The sequence below is a fragment of the Salvelinus alpinus genome, chromosome 13 (genome assembly GCF_045679555.1).
Source record: "Salvelinus alpinus chromosome 13, SLU_Salpinus.1, whole genome shotgun sequence".
Taxonomy (NCBI): Eukaryota; Metazoa; Chordata; class Actinopteri; order Salmoniformes; family Salmonidae; genus Salvelinus; species Salvelinus alpinus.
The window spans coordinates 13317648-13338429 of NC_092098.1; the positions used below are offsets into that span (position 1 = coordinate 13317648).

The following is a 20782-nucleotide window of genomic DNA, read 5'->3' on the forward strand; positions in this document are numbered from 1 at the left end:
CAAATTGGAAATCATAACATATCATACATTTTCATAACATATTGTACAAATTGCGATTCGTAACATAGCATAAGAATTGCAATTCGGAACATATCATATGAATTGTAATTCATAACATATCATATGAAATGGATGACGGAAATCACAAATTAATACATATCATACAAACCTAACATATCATACTAATTGGAGTATCCCGGATTTACATTTACTATGTTAAGTCTACCCCTGAGTCCAGGTTGGTTTATGCTACTATTTTTCATATTGTAGAGCTATGTATTATATGGCTAGCCTATTTGACAGCTGTATGGCACTGCATATAGATTAGAGGACAACACCATTTCTGAGTATATTCTAGGTCTAGGCTGTAGTGGTGTGTGGCATTTCCCATGTTTTTATATGGCGGTCAGCTGAAAACCAGTGGTGCTGTAATACCACCTTTATTCAAGCCTCGCGTCACGTAGTTCTCCGGCGCGCGTTCCCCACTTTTGGTATGACCCCCTGACTGTGCCAGCAACACGTAACAGCTCTACCACTGAGGAAGCTGCAGTGGGCCTGCCCCCTTTAGCAATCGGATGTTTACTTGCTTTGTCAGCTGTGTCCTCGCAGCCTAGCCTACTATAGTCAACCTCCGAATTGATCAGAACCTCGGACTTGAACCCAGGATAGCAATATATCAGACCGCCAAGGTTCCCTGTCACTCATTTCCTCTTCTCTGCTACAATAGGACCTTGAACAAGGGCGCATTACGTTCACTTTTGTTTTTTGCTAACCAGTAAAGATGACATTAAAATCCAATAAAAACGAACCCGCTGTCATACTTGAGCGGGTCAACAGTGCTCGAACAGCCCTCTCCGACCTGTACCTGGAGCAGCTGCTTCAAAACAAACCAAAGCCAGAAAAGGTAAGCGGTTTACAATACATTCATACGATTGCCATAACATTAAAATGATAGAAAATATGTCTTAATCAGATCATCAGTAGGCCTATATGTCTGTCTGGTAGGCTATAGCCTACGTACATTCCTTGGTGATGTCGTAAAAGCTATACAGATGTGTCTGTTAATTCATTGCAGGAGTTCAAGACGCAGGGGATATTAATGCGCTGGTCAGCGCTGGTAAAATCCGGTTTAAGACGATCATCTTGGTGTTCATGTGCTTTTTGTGTTTTTCATATATAGCCTACATTATTAAACATATTATTAATATATATATATATATATATATATATTGTCAAATCCTATCGTAGTTTGTTCCAGACAGGTAATAAGCAAGATTCAGTTCTGCAATTTCTCCCACAAGGAACAGAAACCACACACCAGGCACAAGGGCTGCGTTTAGACAGGCAGCCCAATTCTGATATTTTTTTCACTAATTGGTCTTTTGACCAATTAGATAAGCTCTGAAAAAGATGTGCTGTGAATGGTCAAAATATCAATGAGTGGGAAAAAATATCAGAATTGGGATACCTGCTAAATATGTGTATGTGACCAACAACATTTGATTTGGTTAGTTTAAACACAGCTTAGCAGAATCAGGTTAACCATTTCACAGCAATAGGGGGAAGTAGGCCAACATGTGATGTCTACATAATGGATGAATGTATTTTTCAGAAGAGGGGACTGACGATGGTACTAATTGCCAGCATAGGCCTACTATGCCTACTGTAGTTTTTAACACTACTTTTACCTCATTATGTTTGTTTAGACATGTCCATATGGTGATCATGTACAGCATCTGAATTCTACAATGTGTTATGCTCCAGTTATAATCTTCAACTGTCGTTTCTAGGCATAAGCGACATAAGCGGCCGCTTAGAGCCCCACAGACACTAGCGGGCTCCAGGAAGTCTCAACTGACTGTTGGGATAGTAGAATACACAACTGGCACATTTCCATTGAGGATTTACCCGTGTTTTACCCGTGTCTCACTTGGCCAGGGCTCTGGCAGACCTTCTCTAACTTAGAGCCAAGGCAATGCCGTGGGTACTTTTCAGCTGGCATTTACATAACAATGGATAACTGTCAACTTTAAAGTAACTGTCCAGTATTTCCAGAATTCTTTGAAATATGACCTATAATTAATTACAGTAAGAGTGAAATAGTTTTCCTTCCAAAAAATAGTAATTAAGTATGTAGGATCTGCCCCCTTTTTTAAATTTTCGCCTAAAATAACATACCCAAATCTAACTGCCTGTAGCTCAGGCCCTGAAGAAAGGTACCATTTGAAAGGAAACACTTTGAAGTTTGTGGAAATGTGAAAGGAATGTAGGAGAATATAACACAATAGATCTGGTAAAAGATCATACGATGAAAAAACGTTTGTATTTTCTTTGTACCATCATCTTTGAAATGCAGGAGAAAGGCCATAATGTATTATTCCAGCCCAGGTGCCATTTAGATTTTGGCCACTCGTTGGCAGCAGTGTATGTGCAAAGTTTTAGACTGATCCAATGAACCATTGCATTTCTGTTTAACATTTTGTATCAACACTGCCCAAATGTGCCTAATTTGTTTATTAATAACTTTTCATGTTCAAAATTGTGCACTCTCTTCAAACAATAGCATGGTATTCTTTCACTGTAATAGCTACTGTAAATTGGACAGTGCAGTTAGATTAACCAGAATTGAAGCTTTCTGCCAATATCAGATATGTCTATGTCCTGGGAAATATTATTGTTACTTACAACCTCATGCTAATCGCATTAGCCTATGTTAGCTCAACCGTCCCGTGAAAGGGACACCGATCCCGAAGGAGTTTTAAAAAGCAGCTTTTCTATGTTGGAATGATGTGGGTGTACCCCAACAACAGAATGGTGGGGGCACATACCGGTCATTAAAAATATTAATGTGAGTAGACCGCTGATTGGCCAGCTCATCTTCCTTAGAAGGATGACATCTTCGTCTATGAGGAAATAGCAAGTATTTTTTAAATGTCTGTTTGAGGTGGGGGTTTTTCAGTGTTTTTTTCTCCAATTTATGCTTTTGCCACAAATACGAATATAGGATGAGTGAACAACATTATTTGGGTATGAGTTAACAGAATATGAACGTTTTCACTGAACAGTTACTGTAACACCTTTTCACAAAGCGACAGTCTTGAATGATGGACAGGTTGTTGATTCTGCTCACCACAAGCCTTAAAGTGGAACTGACAGTGTTTTAACTACTTTTTAAAAAATGAAACAAACAGACAATCATAATATCAGTCAAAAATATTCAATTCCCAGTTCATGCTACAAAACCAACTTTATAAGTGGTTTTAAAAATAGGTTGTGTTTGACAAAAAAATCTATGACATACAGTAAGGCATTGTTGGCAGAATAGATGGATGCAGTTCAATGCATGATTCATATAATTCACCTATACATTTCTTGGTAGTCCCAAAAATATTGCTGTAAGGCTGTAAATCTCAGCTGGCCTGGTACATTGTTTTCTGCCTCCACCCATTCGGGATGCACCGTTTCAGTTTCAATAACTCAATATTTTGTACAAAAACAGACGAATGTAACTAAGGCTGGGAATGTCAATACAATCAAACTAGCAAGGACAATGATCACAAGTCAGTCATAATGTGGCTAATAGGCTAGCACACCTGTCATACACAAGGCGTGACACATTTCTATCTGGCCCGTGCTAGGATTTGGGTTGTCAATTCATTTCGGCCCGCTATCATACCGCCCGCGATGCGCTGCACAACAAGTCACAAGCGAGTATAAATTAATCAACAGAGTCATCTACTTTATGAAGTTACAGCCTGATGCGCTCGCGTCAGTGAATAAAAAAAACATGTTTTAAGTTGAAATGTTATGACAACCTATAGCTACATTTTTGTTATTTGGAGTTATTAAATTCTTTTCTGATTAGGGCCACAGTATATTATGCACATCTGCATGCATAGCAGTAATGGCTGGACCAATATAATTTATCTCTTCTATTGTTTAAATATGTTAAAATGCTATATACAGCATCCTATGTACATGAGTGGACATTATAAAGGCCATATTTTAATAAAACAATGGGCAGTTTGGGTCGCAGTTGCACGTTTCTTTGTTAAAACAAGTAGTCTATGTGTAGCTAGCTAACATATTGTTTTTTTCAGTGGCTACAGCTAGAGATGCTAGTGTCATTTGGTTAGCTAGAAAGAAATGTGAATCACTTTGCCAGCTAGCTATGCTGAACTTGAAGAACTGTTATCCACAGTTAGCATATCTCTTAGTTATCAATCAAATGTATTTGGCATGTGTGGGCAGGCAGGCAAATTCCCATTGAGTTGTCAAAACGTGGGTTGGGACCAGCATGCATTGGCAGGCAAGCTGCTGGTGATGGGTTGTTCGCGAACGAGTCGGCTCTAGCTCTTGTAGGTGAATGTTGGGAGCCGGCTTGCATATCAGAAGAGTCTAATCTATTTCTAAAAAAATATATGAATATGAATAATCAAAATATTTAAATTAATAGAAAGAACTAATTCAAAGAACGGAAAAATAAATAAAAAATATAGGCCTAAATGCTCACACATTCGTTCTGACGGTCTGCTCAGACTAACAGCCTCACCTGTTGTTCCTGTCAATCAGACATGCGGTGTCAACCAATGAACCAAATATGCGTGAGGGAGGGCCGAGCCAACTCACTCACAGTCACACACTTAGCAGCCGAGGAGAGGGAGGAAGGACAGCTGTGAAAACAACAGCTGGAAAATGAGTCGGAAGCACAGTTGCATTTGGGTGCATTTTAATAATGTAGACAATGTTAGAGCACAGTGTAGAATTTGCCAAAACAAAATCTCATATAAAGCCGGTTCTACGCACAACCTACACCGGCATATGCGAACTGTGCACCCAACTGTGAAGCTAGCTGTAGTAGACTTTGCAGTTTTGCAAATTGTTATTTATTTTTTATTTGATATGGTGCAATATTCTATTATGCTGTTCAGATTGTATTCGTTTTGAATGGTTGCATTTATATGCACTTTGTTTATATACATTAAACAGTTATACTTTAAATGCATATGTTTAATAGCATTCTTTTTCATAACAAACCAATGCATTTTTAAATACATTGTGGTTAAGGTAGAGTATGATTTCATTTAATAATTTAATTATAATTGTTTTAACACCAATCGTAGTCAAACTATCGCAAACTGTTTGACTTGAAAAAATACAAAACATATTTTTTTAAAGAGCCATTTGGGAGCCAAAAGAGCCGGCTCTTTTTGGTGAGAGCCAGAATGCCCAATACTACAAGCTGCAGATGGACGAGCAGGCTACAATTCCCCATCGTTTATCAGTGCAATTTTGATGGTCAACCGGCTGAAAAAGTTTGAGAGACTTTATCTAATGTTCCCTAATTAGATTTTTGCTCATCTTGCTCTGGCTAGCATTAGTTGTTGATCTTGTTGTTGTTGATATGCATTGGCAACTTAGGGAGAGATAGCCTACCTTTTCATGGTTGTTTGATCACTAGGACTGTGAAGTCCCCAAATGTAAGAGGACTCTCGTGGTATTTACTGTACATATTTGCAGAAATCCATTCAAATGCGTTCTAATGATCTAAAGTCGCATTGTTGCTACTGCCTGTAAACACACAGTCCAGTTCAAAGTGAATGATGCCAGGCCCGTGTGGCAAGTGGCTTATTTACATATAGTCCTGCTGTAGCTCTGATTGGCTATGGCGCACCGGTCTGCGTAGACTCTGGTGCTGGACAAGACAGATGTTTTTATTAGGTTTTATTTACTGCAGTGCCTATTAATTGTCCGAATGCACGGCCGCTTTGCCACATTTTATTGCTATAGAATTTCCACAAATGTCTTACTCTACGTCATTCCCAAACATTCTATGAATTTACGAAAACGTGAAAATGACCATATCTAAGTGCTTGCTTGTCTGAAAATGAACATAAAAGGTGTCATATTCTTCCTGGGGGTGTATATGAACAGATTTGAGTACGATTCCATGTTGATAACATGCTGTCAGTTCCACTTCAAGTGTCACACTACTGATGGAAACGCAACAACTCTAGAGCTTATACACATTAACTTAAAACATTGGCGTCCCACTGGTCTGGGGGTAAATCTCAATGGAAAAGCACCAAATGTGTATGTTTTCCTCTTGTTTTGTCAGTCACCGACAGTCACTCAATTAGCCCATGTCAGCTAACATTTTATAGATTGCTAGGTAAGTTAGTCTAGCTAGCTATCTAAACCTTGTAGTAATTACGGCCAAATTACTGACCAGGCACCTTGTGTGCCTAAGGGCTCTGACCTCCAGGGGGCCCCCATTGGTTTTTCACACGCAGATATCATATGAACATGGCATGAGTCATGGAAAAATGTGTAGAATTGCAGGCAATTAGTTTCAAAACTGCAAAATGTTCTCTCCATCGCATGGCAAAATGCATAGAACTGCAGAACATTTCCTTTCAAACTGCAAAATGTTTCTCTCAACCCCATGGGAAAATGAATAGAATCTCATGAAATGTATTTTAAAACTGCAAAATGTTTCTCTCAACCCCATGGGAAAATGAATAGAATCTCATGAAATGTATTTTAAAACTGCAAAATTTTCTCACCTCCGCCAAGAGGGGGGCGACTAAAATGTTTGGACGGTGAGGTGGGGGGGCCCCCCAACCAAATCTTTCTTAGGGCCCCCAAAATGCTAGAAACGTCTCTGAGCGTCAATAACATCAAAGGATGCAGGCAGCTGCTCTGGGTGTTTTAATATGGATTTTCGTCTGTCTTCTTAATTATTCGTGAAAGAATTCCGTATGTCATGTAAGGGTCTTACAGTAGTAGTATGCTCCCATTCCAACCACACATTTCACCATGGACCTTTGACCCCACAGGTGAGGAGGGCTTAATGCTATCAGCGTCTTGATGAGGCATAACTATAGTAGACCGTTAATCCCCTCAGTCCCATTGGTCCCATGTCCTTGTCTTTGTTTGCTTGCTTGGGAAAAATGCCGAGCCAGGTGTACCTATTAGATGCAAGCAGGAGGTTGTCCTTTGTCTGTCTCAAGTGGGGATTTCTTGGTATGTGATGATTGTACAATAGGCCTCGCCAGTTTCAGAGGATTAAGGCTAAGGTGCACAGCAGCGCCTTTACTGCCTGGAGTTTGAGGGGATTTACTTGAGGAATGGGTCATACTGACATTGTACTGACATTGTACTGACATTGTAACACTCACAGCATTCCAAGAAAACAAACATTTTGATGTTTATGGTCTGTTTGCATATATATTTTAGAGGCTATTTATACAGATAATTTGTATAAAACCCGTATGAAATGTATTTATAATTATACAACAATATTTTGTGGTGACAATATTTTCTATTACACAATTTCTGTTATATCACATGCCTCTAGTAATTTAATAGGATCTCTATGGTGTCACCCCTCTATTGAAGTGGAATGACGGGTTAAAATACTCTGCTTGATCAGGGAAGGAGCTAATGAGTGATAGAGTAAGCCAGGCAATTAAGTTCGAAAGAAGCCATGACACTTCCAACAAGGACTTGGAAGTAGCAACTTTGACATGGTAAGGGGAAGCCTTGCATGGAGACTTTTCCCTGACATCAGCAACGGGTGCAATAACCTGGTGCAGCAGTACCTCAGGGAGAAGCTGAAATGTGAAATCATCATCTATTGTGAGATCTGGACTGTCGCCAAGTCAGGATCACATCTGCTTTGAGGAGGCAAACTAATATCTTAAGAATATCATAGAGATGAGTGCTGGTGTCTCATTCTTTGTGTGTGTGTGTTGCTTGTGTCTGAATAAGGCTTCCTGTATGTGCTAGCTGCCTGGAGTGTGCAGACTACATAAGCTGAGTCATGTTTCACTGGACACTAGCCTAATCTTCCAGGCTAAAGAACTGCAGCTTTCTATAAATAGACACACAGCAATGTCTGCCTAATGCACGATGTCTCCCATCCTAAACCCTTGTCTCATCGGTGCAGTTAAAACAGGGACAGATAGACACTAGAACATTGCGGATGTGCTTGTGTTATTTTCCATGCTCTCATCCTCTCATTGAACCAAAAAACATGTCCTCATGAATAATGTTGCTCTGCTTTTTATATCAAGCTTTCTTCAAATGATGGTACCTGCTTGCGGGTTGTGTGATTACAAAATGATTATGCATTACATTTGTTAACTGTGTATTCTACATAATAAGTACTATGTAACAATGACTGCCAACCACACTACTTTACACTGTACCTGTAGTTGTAATTACAATATAAATACATACTGTATGTTTTAGCAACACTTATTGTGAAGTGGGACTCATCCAACATGAGCTTGACTAAACAAAATGCCTACAGCAATATGTGAGTGTAGGCAGAAACTTGTCTCATATTTTCTTCTATATTTTGAATGCCATTTATTGTAGCATTTATGTTAAGATATAGGGAGGGGCTCACAGATATGTGCTGCCTTAGGCTGTGTTTACACAGGCAGCCCAATTCTGATCCTTTGCCCAATTATTGGCCAAAGAGCTGATCTGATTGGTCAAAAGACCAAGTAGTGGCAAAAGATCCGAATTGTGCCGCCTGTGTAAACGCAGCCTTTCCGCTGTGGCCCTGCAAGGTCTTGTGGATCAATAGTTCTTAGTCTATTGGTTAGAAATCTACCCTAACCTAGCCCTGGTATGTTTGGGAGGGTTTGATTATAGAGACATTAGATCCAGTTTGTACCTTGAACTATTTGTCTAGCAATCTTGTGTTGTTGCTGTTTCACTGGAACACGATGTCTTTCAAATTGTGTATTCACAGCCATATTCACAGCACCCGGTGTAATTCCTCCTGTTCATTTCTTATCTAAATGAATACAAAAATATCCTACATTCCAACATAACAAATGAATGTTATCATCACTGGATTAGGTGATGGGAACCACAGATGGATGAAAGAGCACACAACACTTAGCCCTATAGCTGTGTTGTAATGTTGATTCAAAACATGGCCCTTAGTCTCTGTTGTTTTTGACACCACTCCCCTCCCCACTTCAATTTTTAAAATGTATTTAACATTTATTTTATCGGGGAGTCATAAATAGTCATCAATAACCAAGCTTCCATCACTGGTGGATGACTACAACTCCCAGAGGTCTGCTGTTCACACACTGAGGTCAGGGGTCAACACCAATGACAACTAGGAAATCACATGTACAAAACACCCAAAGGCTTCAAGACCAGATTGTTTTTCTTTGACTCTGCGACCCTCCCCCAGCCCACCTCGTAATCTGACACTGCTCAGTGCAGTGGAAGTAGGAAGCCACAGAAGAACATAGTGTTTTTCTTCTGGGAGACTGGGAGTGCCAAGGACCTCCGCAGTTGAATCCACCCTGGCACTTTGGAGCCTTTTTTAGATAGGGTATAATTCGGTATTTCTGAGTCCTGTTCACTAGTTCATCATTATGAGATAAAGAAGATTATTGAGAATGTTTACTCTGCTAAAACGACATTGGGAGGGATTATACCATGAGCGGCTGTAAACTTTTAATAATGCTATAGTTAAACTGTGTTACCTGTTGAGGAGGATTACCCTCTTTGTTTACTGTCAAACTGATAATATCTACAGTGGGTGCTTGCCTAATTTGACTCTAACAGCATAACGAGTTTTGTATTTCACATGACATAGTAACAGGACTCTTTTGGAATTGTATTTATTTAACCTTTATTTAACTAGGCAAGTCAGTTAACAACAAATTCTTATTTTACAATGACGGCCGAACCCTCCTCTAACCCGGACGACGCTGGGCCAATTAGCTCTAACTGGACTGTTGATAACTCACTTGGTAAAGTAACTTTCAAACTGTATTGGGTATTAAAAGGCTGTCAGCTCAACCTTTTCTGTCTCACTTTAGACCAGGGGTGTCAAACTCATTTTCCCCCGGGAGCCGCATTCGGTCTTCAACGAGGTCCGGGGGGCCGCACTGAAAATCAGCAAGATAGTCATTTTAAAGTATACTGAGTTATATATAACATATATATACTTTTTTTACTCCAACCACCTGCGGGTTGTATGTTTGACAGCCAAACTTTAGACCCACACCTTTTTCATTCTTGGCTGTGACTACAGAAAAGGGATCTTGTTAAAAACCCTTGGTTCCCCTTTTGGAGAAGTTCCAAAAAAGGTTTCAGGAAAACTAGTGCTCATCAATTATACAAAGCTGACCTTGAATTCACGGCCCAGTAGGCAGACAGTTCATCAAGGTCGGCTTGTAATAGTGGGAACCAAGTATGCCCGAGTCATCATTAAAACAAAAATGGAACGTTTTTCAACTTTCTAGTAAGCTTGTTCAAGAAATGCATGTGCTGTGTGTTCTTCAGCTGACCTCGGCTGTTTTCTGCTATTAAAGATATTCATTATCCAGATGACACCAGTTACCCTTTAGACCAAAGTCTGGCAGTTTCCTTTGGACATGTGACTTCCTTCGCAGTCCAACCACGGTCAGCACTTTGTAGGGGGATTTATTGAAGACTGGGTGAGCCTGTCTTTTTATGACTTAGTCCTGTGTGCTGAACAATATGATTAATGAACTTCAACCTTTTTGCCTGTATGATGATGAAACTATGTGATGTGTCCCTTACCAGTTTCTTTCAAAACAGGCCAGGACATGCCCGTCTTGGTAAACATGCAGCATACTGCACTCTATGGCCCTATGGGGATGTCATTTCATCAGTGTTTACCTTGGATCCAGTTTGAAGAGTGTTCCACTACAATGATGTGTTGATGTGTTATGACAGACACTATTTCTACACTCCTGGTACTGGTCTCCTGTAATATCAGTATTATGTTGCAGAGTAAACAACTTGTTTACTCACATTGACCACAAGACCCTTCTAGGCTTTTACTGGAACACTGCAGACTAGTCCACATGGTGTTGAAGCCTAGTGTATGTGTGTGGTTGACCTTGCTGCGTTTCCGGGAATGTATCCCCCGTAGAGAAGAGGAATCTCCCATACAAGAGGAAACTCTGCATGATTAGCCCCCCCTGGGCCTTTGTTCAAGCTTTGACAGTATCCTTTTGTCATTCTCAGTCAGGGAAGGTATGGTCAGGATCAGGGTTAATTTTCCCTACCTCAGCATTTTTCTCAAGGCTCCCCACAACCAGTTTGTTTGAGCCTGGGCGTGTGCATAGTGAGATAGTGTACAGAGTGTACACGGGTCCTCCTTAAATGGGGAAAACAGACAAACATCAAACTGGTTGTTCTTCGGCTAATGGCCTGACTACAATGCATTTTTAGACCCAGTCAAAGTGGTTGAGTGAAGGGTCAGGTTGTAAGTAACAGCGGTAACAAGTTTGACAGTTTGCTTTCCATCTTTGTTGAAAATCCATCTGTCCTCGTGGTTCCTCCGAGGCAGACAACTTTAGGAGTTTTTTTTAGGGGTTGGTGAGCAAAGAAATAGACATAATAGACCTTGTCCTAAAACCTCCACACGATTTTCAATAATATAATATGCCATTGTTGCACATAGAACACACACTCTAATGATAACCCACTCGGTTACAAGGGACAAGGAGAGACTAAAACCGATAAGATAAAGGAAAATTGCTTTGTGAAAATATGATGCCATTGGAGTTGTTAGTCATTTTTTATGGCCTTGTTGTTTTCCCTCAAAGACATCACTGCCATCATCCGTTCTTTAGCCAGTGGATCTGACTACACTAGACAAGACTACTGGTGTATTGATTCCTATTCTTATACAGAACTATGACAGATTACCCCCTTCTTATAGGCCTAATTATTTTTGGGTGAGCGGATAATTGTGGAAACAAAACAAAGCTATCAGAGTCATTGCGAATGAACTTGTGTCAGTGTGATGTGGTCAAGCACATTGAACAAATGATTAGCTCATCTAAAAAGAGAAGTTGTTTACGTGGTTGACAAAGGCACCATGGGATTTCTCTGAACTAATATTATTACGTTCCATGTCCCCCATAGAGCTTAAGATCGTTAACATTGAAGGGACAATAACACTTGCAGTTATCTGTTGCAAGATACTCAAACTTATCAACGTTAGATAGCGTCTCTCAAGCCACAGAGCTCGCATTACACAAACTCACACCGCTGGAGCTGGCAGCATGTTCCATCAGGGAGTGTAGGAGGCTTAATTCCATTACTGCACCTTACAGGTGGTAAGTAACCTTTGTCACCCAGGGGTCCATGTAGAGAACAGTCAGGGGCTAGATTAGTCTGATGGCTGTCCACCTGAGTGGTTTTACTCATCCCTGGCAGGGCTAGCAATGTGATAATGCCCATGGGTTTGGGGGTGAGAGCAGTAAAAGTGAATTAGGTAGTGTGATAAAAGCTTGTGCCGCACTATGTGTAATGGAGGGACATCCGCACAACAGAGCAGGCTAAATCCCACGGGAGGTCCCATCTGGACCGGTCTTCTTCTATTATCCTCTCCATGTGTGGAGTTAAGGAAAGGAAAGGCTCCCATCTGCTTTAAATAATTTCATGGTCTACTTTTGGATCCCTGTTTTGAATTAGCTGCTGCGGTATTTCAAGGTCATAGAAAGGTCATTCACATAGAGCACTTTGGTGTACTTAAGCGTTTGGCATTTGTACTTGTATTCAATCAAACCTGGTTTGCACATTGCTGAAATGGAACGGGTGGAGTGGAGGTGAGGGATCATCAGCAAAGGCCACATTCCTTTGAGTTACATTACACACAGCTCGGTGTTCTCGCAGCCAGACAGTAGTCAAGTGGCCAGGGTTGCTATGTGTCGCTGTAATGGATGTCATAATCTTTACGAGGGATTTGTTTGTTCATATCAATACTTTTCTTCGAAACACGATCTCACTCAGGCGTAGCCATGGCAATCTTTTAGCAGGTGAACCAGAGCAGCGGATATGGGTTGTCCCTGCCTAATGAGCTGGTGAAAATGTGGAGTTAATTTTCAACCCTGAACAGATGCTGAAACTGCGAATTAAACATGGCTCTTGGGACACAGCCGAAAAAAGCTTTTAATAATGCCACTAGAAATGCCAATGTTCAAATAATCTGACGTCAGATGATCAGAATGCTAAACTCGTTGTATTTACAATGTATTTATGTATTCCTAGTAAACAAAAATGTAACATTGTAGCTGTATTGCTGCAACTGGCAATGCTTTTGAGTTGTTTGGGTGCTTTGCATGAGATTGTCAAAAGGCTTTTCCATGATTGCATTGTTCCACAATTTCTAAAACAAATAGGGCCAACCATTGACACCTAGTAACCCTGCAAACGTGGATGTTTTGGACGGATTATGACATTTTGTCAAGATGATAATCCAAAATTGCATGTTGTATAGGAGCACACTGCAGTTGTGTTCACAGTGAGTTTTTCACCCCAGTATCCTATTGTCAATGAATCCATCTCCTGTGCCTGTTGATGTGGAGTCTTGATATGTTTTCCCATAGGGGGTTATGCCAGCCTATGAGACAAAAGGAGCAGAAGTATACACCAACGGCAGTGCTGGTCACATGAACGGAACTGAGCCAACTAGGATGCGTGAGGTGGCGTTTGAAAAAAATCCCTCAGAGCCCATGGTAAATCATTCAGATGCCAATTCCTCTCTTTTTATGTCTCGCTTACTCCCTTTCTGTCTTTCTCTCCCCTTTCGCTGTTTTCATGTTTTTTTTGCCTTTAGGGGGTGACTCTGAAATGTAATGGAAAACAGAAGTGCACTGTGGCCAGAATATTACATGGGGGAATGATACATAGACAAGGTACAGAACTCAACCACATCGACGAACATACTGAAGTGATTGGAATGAATTTGTATTAGAACAGCAACATTATCCCCATACTTGTATGGAAAATAGACATTGGTTATTTGCCTGATAACTCTCTGTGGCCATACTGGTTATTCTGTACCAGTGCTGATTATTTCCTGTCCTTCTCCAGGTTCCCTACATGAAGGGGATGAAATAGCAGAGATCAATGGAACGAGTGTGGCCAACCAATCTGTCGACCAGCTACAAAAGATCTTGGTGAGTCCCTACTGTCTCTATTTTAACAAAGAAAAATATGCTGAAGCGCATTCTGCCCCTGAGAGAATGGGTGACATGTTGCAATCTCACAATCCTAGTTTTGATAGTGTGGAGTGTAAGTAAAATGGTTGCCATCCTCCATTACAGAAAGATACCAGCGGAGTAGTCACAATGAAAATCATCCCCAACCAGCCAAGGTGCTCTCTTGTGTGTGAGGTAAGCCAATAAATGACCCGATGAATGTGCACACTTCCCGTTTCTGAATGGACTTGGCTATAATCACTATCTGGACTGATTTTTTTTTTTAAATTTTCACCCTTAAGTCAAATTTCAAATGCATGCATAATCAAAGAAATGGTTACTATTCAAGCAGCGTTATGCTCATTGTTAGACTAGTTCTGCCATGATATCCCAAATTATTTCATCAGAGAAATACTGCAGGTACAGTTGAAGTCGGAAGTTTACATACACTTAGGTTGGAGTCATTAAAACTTGTTTTTCAACCACTCCACACATTTCTTGTTAACAAACTATAGTTTTGGCAAGTCGGTTAGGACATCTACTTTGTGCATGACACAAGTCATTTTTCCAACAACTGTTTACAGACAGATTATTTCACTTATAATTCACTGTATCACAATTCCAATGGGTCACAAGTTTACATACACTAAGTTGACTGTGCCTTTAAATAGCTTGGAAAATTCCAGAAAATTATGTCATGGCTTTAGAAGCTTCTGATAGGCTAATTGACATCATTTGAGTCAATTGGATGTGTGTCTGTGGATGTATTTCAAGGCCTACCTTCAAACTCAGTGCCTCCTTGCTTGACATCATAGTAAAATCAAAAGAAATCAGCCAAGACCTCAGAAATAAAATTGTAGACCTCCACAAGTCTGGTTCATCCTTGGGAGCAATTTCCAAACGCCTGAAGGTACCACGTTCATCTGTACAAACAATAGTATGCAAGTATAAACACCATGGGACCACGCAGCCGTCATACCGCTCAGGAAGGAGACACGTTCTGTCTCCTAGAGATGAATGTACATTGGTGCGAAAAGTGCAAATCAATCTCAGAACAACAGCAAAGGACCTTGTGAAGATACTGGAGGAAACAGTTACAAAAGTATCTATATCCACACTAAAACGAGTCCTATATCGACATAAGCTGAAAGGCCGCTCAGCAAGGAAGAAGCCACTGCTCCAAACCTGCCATAAAAAAGCCAGACTACGGTTTGCAACTGCACATGGGGACAAAGATCTTACTTTTTGAAGAAATATCCTCTGGTCTGATGAAACAAAAATAGAACTGTTTGGCCATAATGACCATCGTTGTGTTTGGAGGAAAAAGGGGGAGTCTTGCAAGCCAAAGAACACCATCCCAACCGTGAAGCATGGCGGTGGCAGCATCATGTTGTGGGGGTGCTTTGATGCAGGAGGGACTGGTGCACATCACAAAGTAGATGGCATCATGAGGCAGGAAAATTATGTGGATTTGATATATTGAAGCAACATTTCAGGACATCAGTCAGGAAGTTAAAGCTTGGTCGCAAATGGGTCTTCCAAATGGACAATAACCCCAAGCATACTTCTAAAGTTGTGGCAAAATGGCTTAAGGACAACAAAGTCAAGGTATTGGAGTGGCCATCACAAAGCCCTGACCTCAATCCCATAGAAAATATGTGAGCAGAACTGAAAAAGCGTGTGCGAGCAAGGAGGCCTACAAACCTGACTCAGTTACACCAGCTCTGTCAGGAGGAATGGGCCAAAATGCACCCAACTTATTGTGGGAAGCTTGTGGAAGGCTACCCGAAATGTTTGACCCAAGTTAAACCATTTAAAGGCAATGCTGCCAAATGCTGATTGAGTGTATGTAAACTTCTGACCCACTGGGAATGTGATGAAAGAAATAAAAGCTGAAATAAATAATTCTCTCTACTATTATTCTGACATTTTACATTCTTAAAATAAAGTGGTGATCCTAACTGACAGGGAATTTTTACTTGGATTAAATGTCAGGAATTGTGAAAACCTGAGTTTAAATGTATTTGGCTAAGGTGTATGTAAACTTCCGACTTCAACTGTATATTTATATATATATAGTACATCCTTTAGTTTGCAAGAGGTTGACAGTCATTACAGAGGGCCTCAGTCACCTATTGGTGCCATTGACTCATAACCTACTCTGCTCACGTGTTATAACGTAATCTAAATACTGTTCCTATTATCTTTTGACCTTATCAGCAAATTGGTGAATTATTATTCACTACCACCATTGTAATAAGACAAATAAACTGGGTTACACAGTGTTAATGTTATTTTTCTACGATACCATGCTTGAAACGTGACCATATCTTTGATACGGTACCTTCTGTACCTCCAATGATATCTTCTCCCAAATCCTCTTTATTAAATAGAGTTTGTTCTTTGTCAGGCGAATCCTCCCCTTAAGCCAATGAAAGACACAGGTGACTATACAATCATTAGATTCCACTAGTGGCCCGATATACAGATCATCACTCATGTTAGACTGGCGAACTGAACTGAAACACATTGGTAGTGTTCAACTTTTCATTCACTCTGCCATCTGCTGGTCACATTATGCCATCACATCTCCCCCAATTTATGGCAGTGGATAATGATTGTTCTGCCTTACAACCTAAAATGATGAAACATTTCGAGATATGAGTTTCATTTTAAATGTGAACTAATTGAAAAACCGTGTTATACAACATAATGACAAACCCTTCAACCAAAGTCATGTTTGTCAATTTCTGAATAAAAGAAGCATGTCCAGGCATTATGATAACTGCTCGAGTAGTATGGTCAGCGATGGCAGTCTAATGTAAAGCTTTTTGCCCATTGATAGATACTAATCCAAATTTGGAGCCCAAATCACTCCTGTGGATGGTACTATGTCCTCTGTGTGTTGCGTCAGAGAGCATAATACCATGGGAAGCATTTGTGACTCATTAACTGATAGATTACTAACTAACTCTAACATCTAGGATGCTGTTGAGACAGGTAAGTTTCATTTAAGCCACAGCACTATCTCCTTATTTTAGAGTAATATACGATTCTACCATATGCTGGAAACTGCAGTGCTATAAATCATTGCAAAGACCATATTAACCGCAATACACATATTCCTAAATGTTTTGCCCAATTCCCAGAAAGGAGATCATGTCCTCTCAGCCATCTCTGTGTGTGCAGCTGTTCTGTGTTACTCAACAGACGTACATGAGGGCTCAGTTTGACTACGACCCTGCCAAGGATGACCTCATCCCATGCAAAGAAGCAGGGCTGAAGTTCAAAACGGGCGACATCATTCAGATCATCAACAAGCATGATCCAAACTGGTGGCAAGGCAAGGTGGACATCTCTACCGCCGACTTTGCTGGAATCATCCCCTCCCCAGAACTTCAAGAATGGTATGATCCGCAAAGTAGAGTAGTCCATCCACTTCTGATTACTCGTAAAAAATCTTTTGCCTCAAAGTTGCTCTAAAGTCCTGGGATCTGAAGTACTGCAATCATTAGGATCAGCTGATCCTAACCTGAACAAAAACATCAGACGCTGAAAAACACACTTTGCTCTAAACCAAAAAAGAAAGATCACTTTGCTCAAAATAATATAGCGGTAATGTGTTATAGTTAAAAACGTTGTATGGATTGTAGGTGAGAGTAGGTTTTCAGTGTGTGAGTAACCCCAAGTCTCTCCTCTGCTCCAGGCGGGTGGCAAGTAAAAGCAAGGCCACAGAGGGCACCCAATCCTGCAGCCCCTTTGGAAAGAAGAAGAAGTGCAAAGACAAGTATCTGGCCAAGCACAGCTCTAGTAACACTTGTTATTTGTTTATACCCAATACAGTCTTGAGAACTACCTATACTAACTACATGTATAATGTATTCTACAATGCTTTGTGCTTTTAGATCCCTAAACCACCCATGCATTATTTTCTCCCTTTTGTTAGTCTTTGACCAGTTGGACGTGATTTCTTATGAAGAGGTTGTCCGGCTCCCTGCCTTCAGCAGAAAAACCTTGGTGCTTATTGGTAAGCTCCCTATGTGACCTGCCTGCCATAAAACGAATTGAAATCACAATAAAAGTGAGTATATTAACCTCCCTTGGCCTTCTGTAATCTCTCTTTGCAGGTGCACCAGGTGTAGGAAGGAGCCATATCAAAAGCTCGTTGCTGACCAAATACCCAGAGAAGTTTGCCTACCCCGCACCACGTGAGTATGACGTTTACTTCTAATGATCTTCTGTCTGGTTTTGCCAAATCCACCAACCTGCATTAACTGGGGCTCGATCCAAACAACAGACACCACCAGACCCCCACGTAAGGACGAGGAGAACGGGCAGGAGTACTACTTCATCTCCAACGACGCCATGACCAAGTGCATCACTGGGAATGAGCTGCTGGAGTATGGCAGCTTCCAGGGGTTCATGTTTGGAACCAAAATGGAGACTATCCAGAAGATCCATGAGCAAGGAAAAATTGCCCTGCTCGATGTGGAGCCACAGGTAAGCATAGAACTTAATATACACTACACATGACCAAAAGTATGTGGACACCACTCATTGAATATGTCATTCCAAAATCATGGGCATTAATATGGAGTTGGTCCCCTCTTTGCTGCTATAACAGCCTCCACTCTTCTGGGAAGGGTTTCCACTAGAAGTGGGAACATTGCTGTGGGGACTTGCTTCCATTCAGCCACAAAAGCATTAGTGAGGTCGGGCACTGATGTTGGGCGATTAGGCCTGGCTCGCAGTCGGCATTCCAATTCATCCCAAAGGTGTTCGATGGAGTTGAGGTCAGGGCTCTGTGCAGGCCAGTCAAGTTCTTCCACACCGATCTCAACAAACCATTTCTGTATGGACCTCGCTTTGTGCTCGGGGGTATTGTCATGCTGAAACAGGAACGGGCCTTCCCTGAACTGTTGCCACAAAGTTGGAAGCACAGAATCGTCTAGAATGTCATTGCATGCTGTAGTGTTGATTTCCCTTCACTGGAACTAAGGGGCCTAGCCCAAACCATGAAAAACAGCCCCAGACCATTATTCCTCCTTCACTAAACTTTACAGTTGACACTATGCATTGGGGTAGATAGCTTTCTCCTGGCATCCACCAAACCCAGATTAGTCCGTCGGACTGCCAGATGGTGAAGTGTGATTCATCACTCCAGAGTCCAATGGCGGCGAGTTTTACACCACTCCAGCCGACGCTTGGCATTGCGCATGATGATCTTAGGCTTGGGTGCGGCTGATCGGCCATAGAAACCCATTTCATGAAGCTCCCGATGAACAGTTATTGTGCTGACGTTGCTTCCAGAGGAAATGTGGAACTCGGGTATTGAGTGTTTCTACCGACAGACAACTTTTACGCTCTTCAGCACTCGGTGGTCCCGTTCTGTGAGCTTGTGTGGCCTACCACTTCGCAGCTGAGCTGTTGTTGCTCCTAGACATTTCCATTTCACAATAACAGCACTTACAGTTGACTGGGGAAGCTCTAGCAGGGCAGAAATTTGATAAACTGACTTGTTGGCATCCTATCTGACAGTGCCGTGTTGATAGTCACTGAGCTCTTCAGTAAGTCCATTCTACTGCAAATGTTTGTCTATGGAGATTGCATGGCTGTGTGCTCAATTTTATACACCTGTCAGCAAAGGGTGTGGCTGAAATAGTTGAATCCACTAATTTGAAGGGGTGTCCACATACTTTTTATGTGTATTTAAAAAAACACTAAAAAACTGTTGGTTAGCATTGCAATTAATTTGTCAGATGAATAACATGGTGCTTATTTTTTCTTGTTATCAAGACATTGAAACTCTTGCGGACGGCAGACTTTGCACCTCTAGTGGTGTTCATTGCACCTACCAACTCAGCTACCCAGGTACACTACTGCGCATTCGTTACATCCAGGAATTTTGGCTATTTGTTGATCACCTTTCAAAATGCACCTCTCCAACCATTTATACCATATCAACCTTTCTAATAAGTAATGAAACTCTCAGGAGTCTGAAACATCTATCCCTTGTCTTGTAGTCGGAAGCTGTGCTGTCGATCCAGAAGGAGTCGGATGCCATCCACTCCACCTACAGACACTTCTTTGACGTGCTGCTGGTTAACAACGATGTTGATGAGAGTGTGAAAGGAGTGGAGGCGGCCATAGAACAAGCCACTTCCACCCCACAATGGGTGCCGGTTTCCTGGGTCTACTGACCCGTGTCCCCCTGAAGAACAGTCTAACAAAACTGTTTTAATAACACAAGACCTGGCCACGCATTACTGATACACCACAAGGTTTGGGTAGCAGCTAATCGCCATGGTTACTGTCAATAAGTTTTGCACAAGTGCATTAAAAAAAAAGCAATACAGAAGATACCATTTTATTTCAGAAAGTAGAATGAAGCTCACCACAAAGGGATATTTTACATGTTTGTAAGATCTTAGTGCTTCTGGCTTTTCAGGTGCCGAATGATGGGTGCCATATGACTGCAGCTGATTATTAGCATGTTAATGCATAGAGGACCACTACTGTGAACTTAACACCACTTTACCTGACAGGGTTTCATCATCAGTATCCTTATCTCGGGTGGAATTGTAAACAGGGTGTCATGAAATGTTACATAACTATATTGTCAATATGGTCATGTATTAAAATACAGGGAAAACGTGTGTTCTACGTGAATTATTTTGTTGACCTCATTAAATGGTCTCCGCTCAGAAAGGTACGTTCAAACTGAATTCAATCTCCCCCCGACACCATATTACTGGGCATGTTTCACCGTCAGTTGGTGT

At 41.1% G+C, this 20782-nt stretch overlaps 1 protein-coding gene across 4 annotated transcripts; it reads left to right on the forward strand.

Moving 5' to 3' along the window:
• Window positions 1-529: 529 nt before the first annotated feature.
• LOC139537139 (55 kDa erythrocyte membrane protein-like) lies at window positions 530-20659 on the forward strand. Of its 4 annotated transcripts, XM_071338090.1 has the most exons (13): window positions 9276-9367; window positions 9763-9791; window positions 13410-13538; window positions 13640-13718; window positions 13897-13982; window positions 14130-14198; window positions 17193-17410; window positions 17710-17813; window positions 17950-18030; window positions 18131-18211; window positions 18301-18503; window positions 19800-19874; window positions 20027-20659. In XM_071338090.1, the coding sequence occupies exons 3-13, from the start codon at window positions 13416-13418 to the stop codon at window positions 20201-20203; spliced, it is 1296 nt and encodes a 431-aa protein (XP_071194191.1). In that variant the 5' UTR covers window positions 9276-9367; window positions 9763-9791; window positions 13410-13415; the 3' UTR covers window positions 20204-20659. The 4 variants fall into 4 exon arrangements, with proteins under 4 accessions (XP_071194189.1, XP_071194190.1, XP_071194191.1 ...); XM_071338088.1 differs by lacking the exons at window positions 9276-9367; window positions 9763-9791 and adding an exon at window positions 530-904; XM_071338089.1 differs by lacking the exons at window positions 9276-9367; window positions 9763-9791 and adding an exon at window positions 532-904 and having other exon boundaries at window positions 17214-17410.
• Window positions 20660-20782: the final 123 nt, after the last annotated feature.

Coding starts and splice junctions, on each gene's coding strand:
- LOC139537139 (XM_071338088.1), top strand. CDS start 782: ATGACATTAAAATCCAATAAAAACGAACCCGCTGTCATACTTGAGCGG. Junction 13,719..13,896: donor GGGAATGATACATAGACAAG/GTACAGAACTCA, acceptor GTCCTTCTCCAG/GTTCCCTACATGAAGGGGAT. Junction 18,212..18,300: donor GTTTGCCTACCCCGCACCAC/GTGAGTATGACG, acceptor TCCAAACAACAG/ACACCACCAGACCCCCACGT.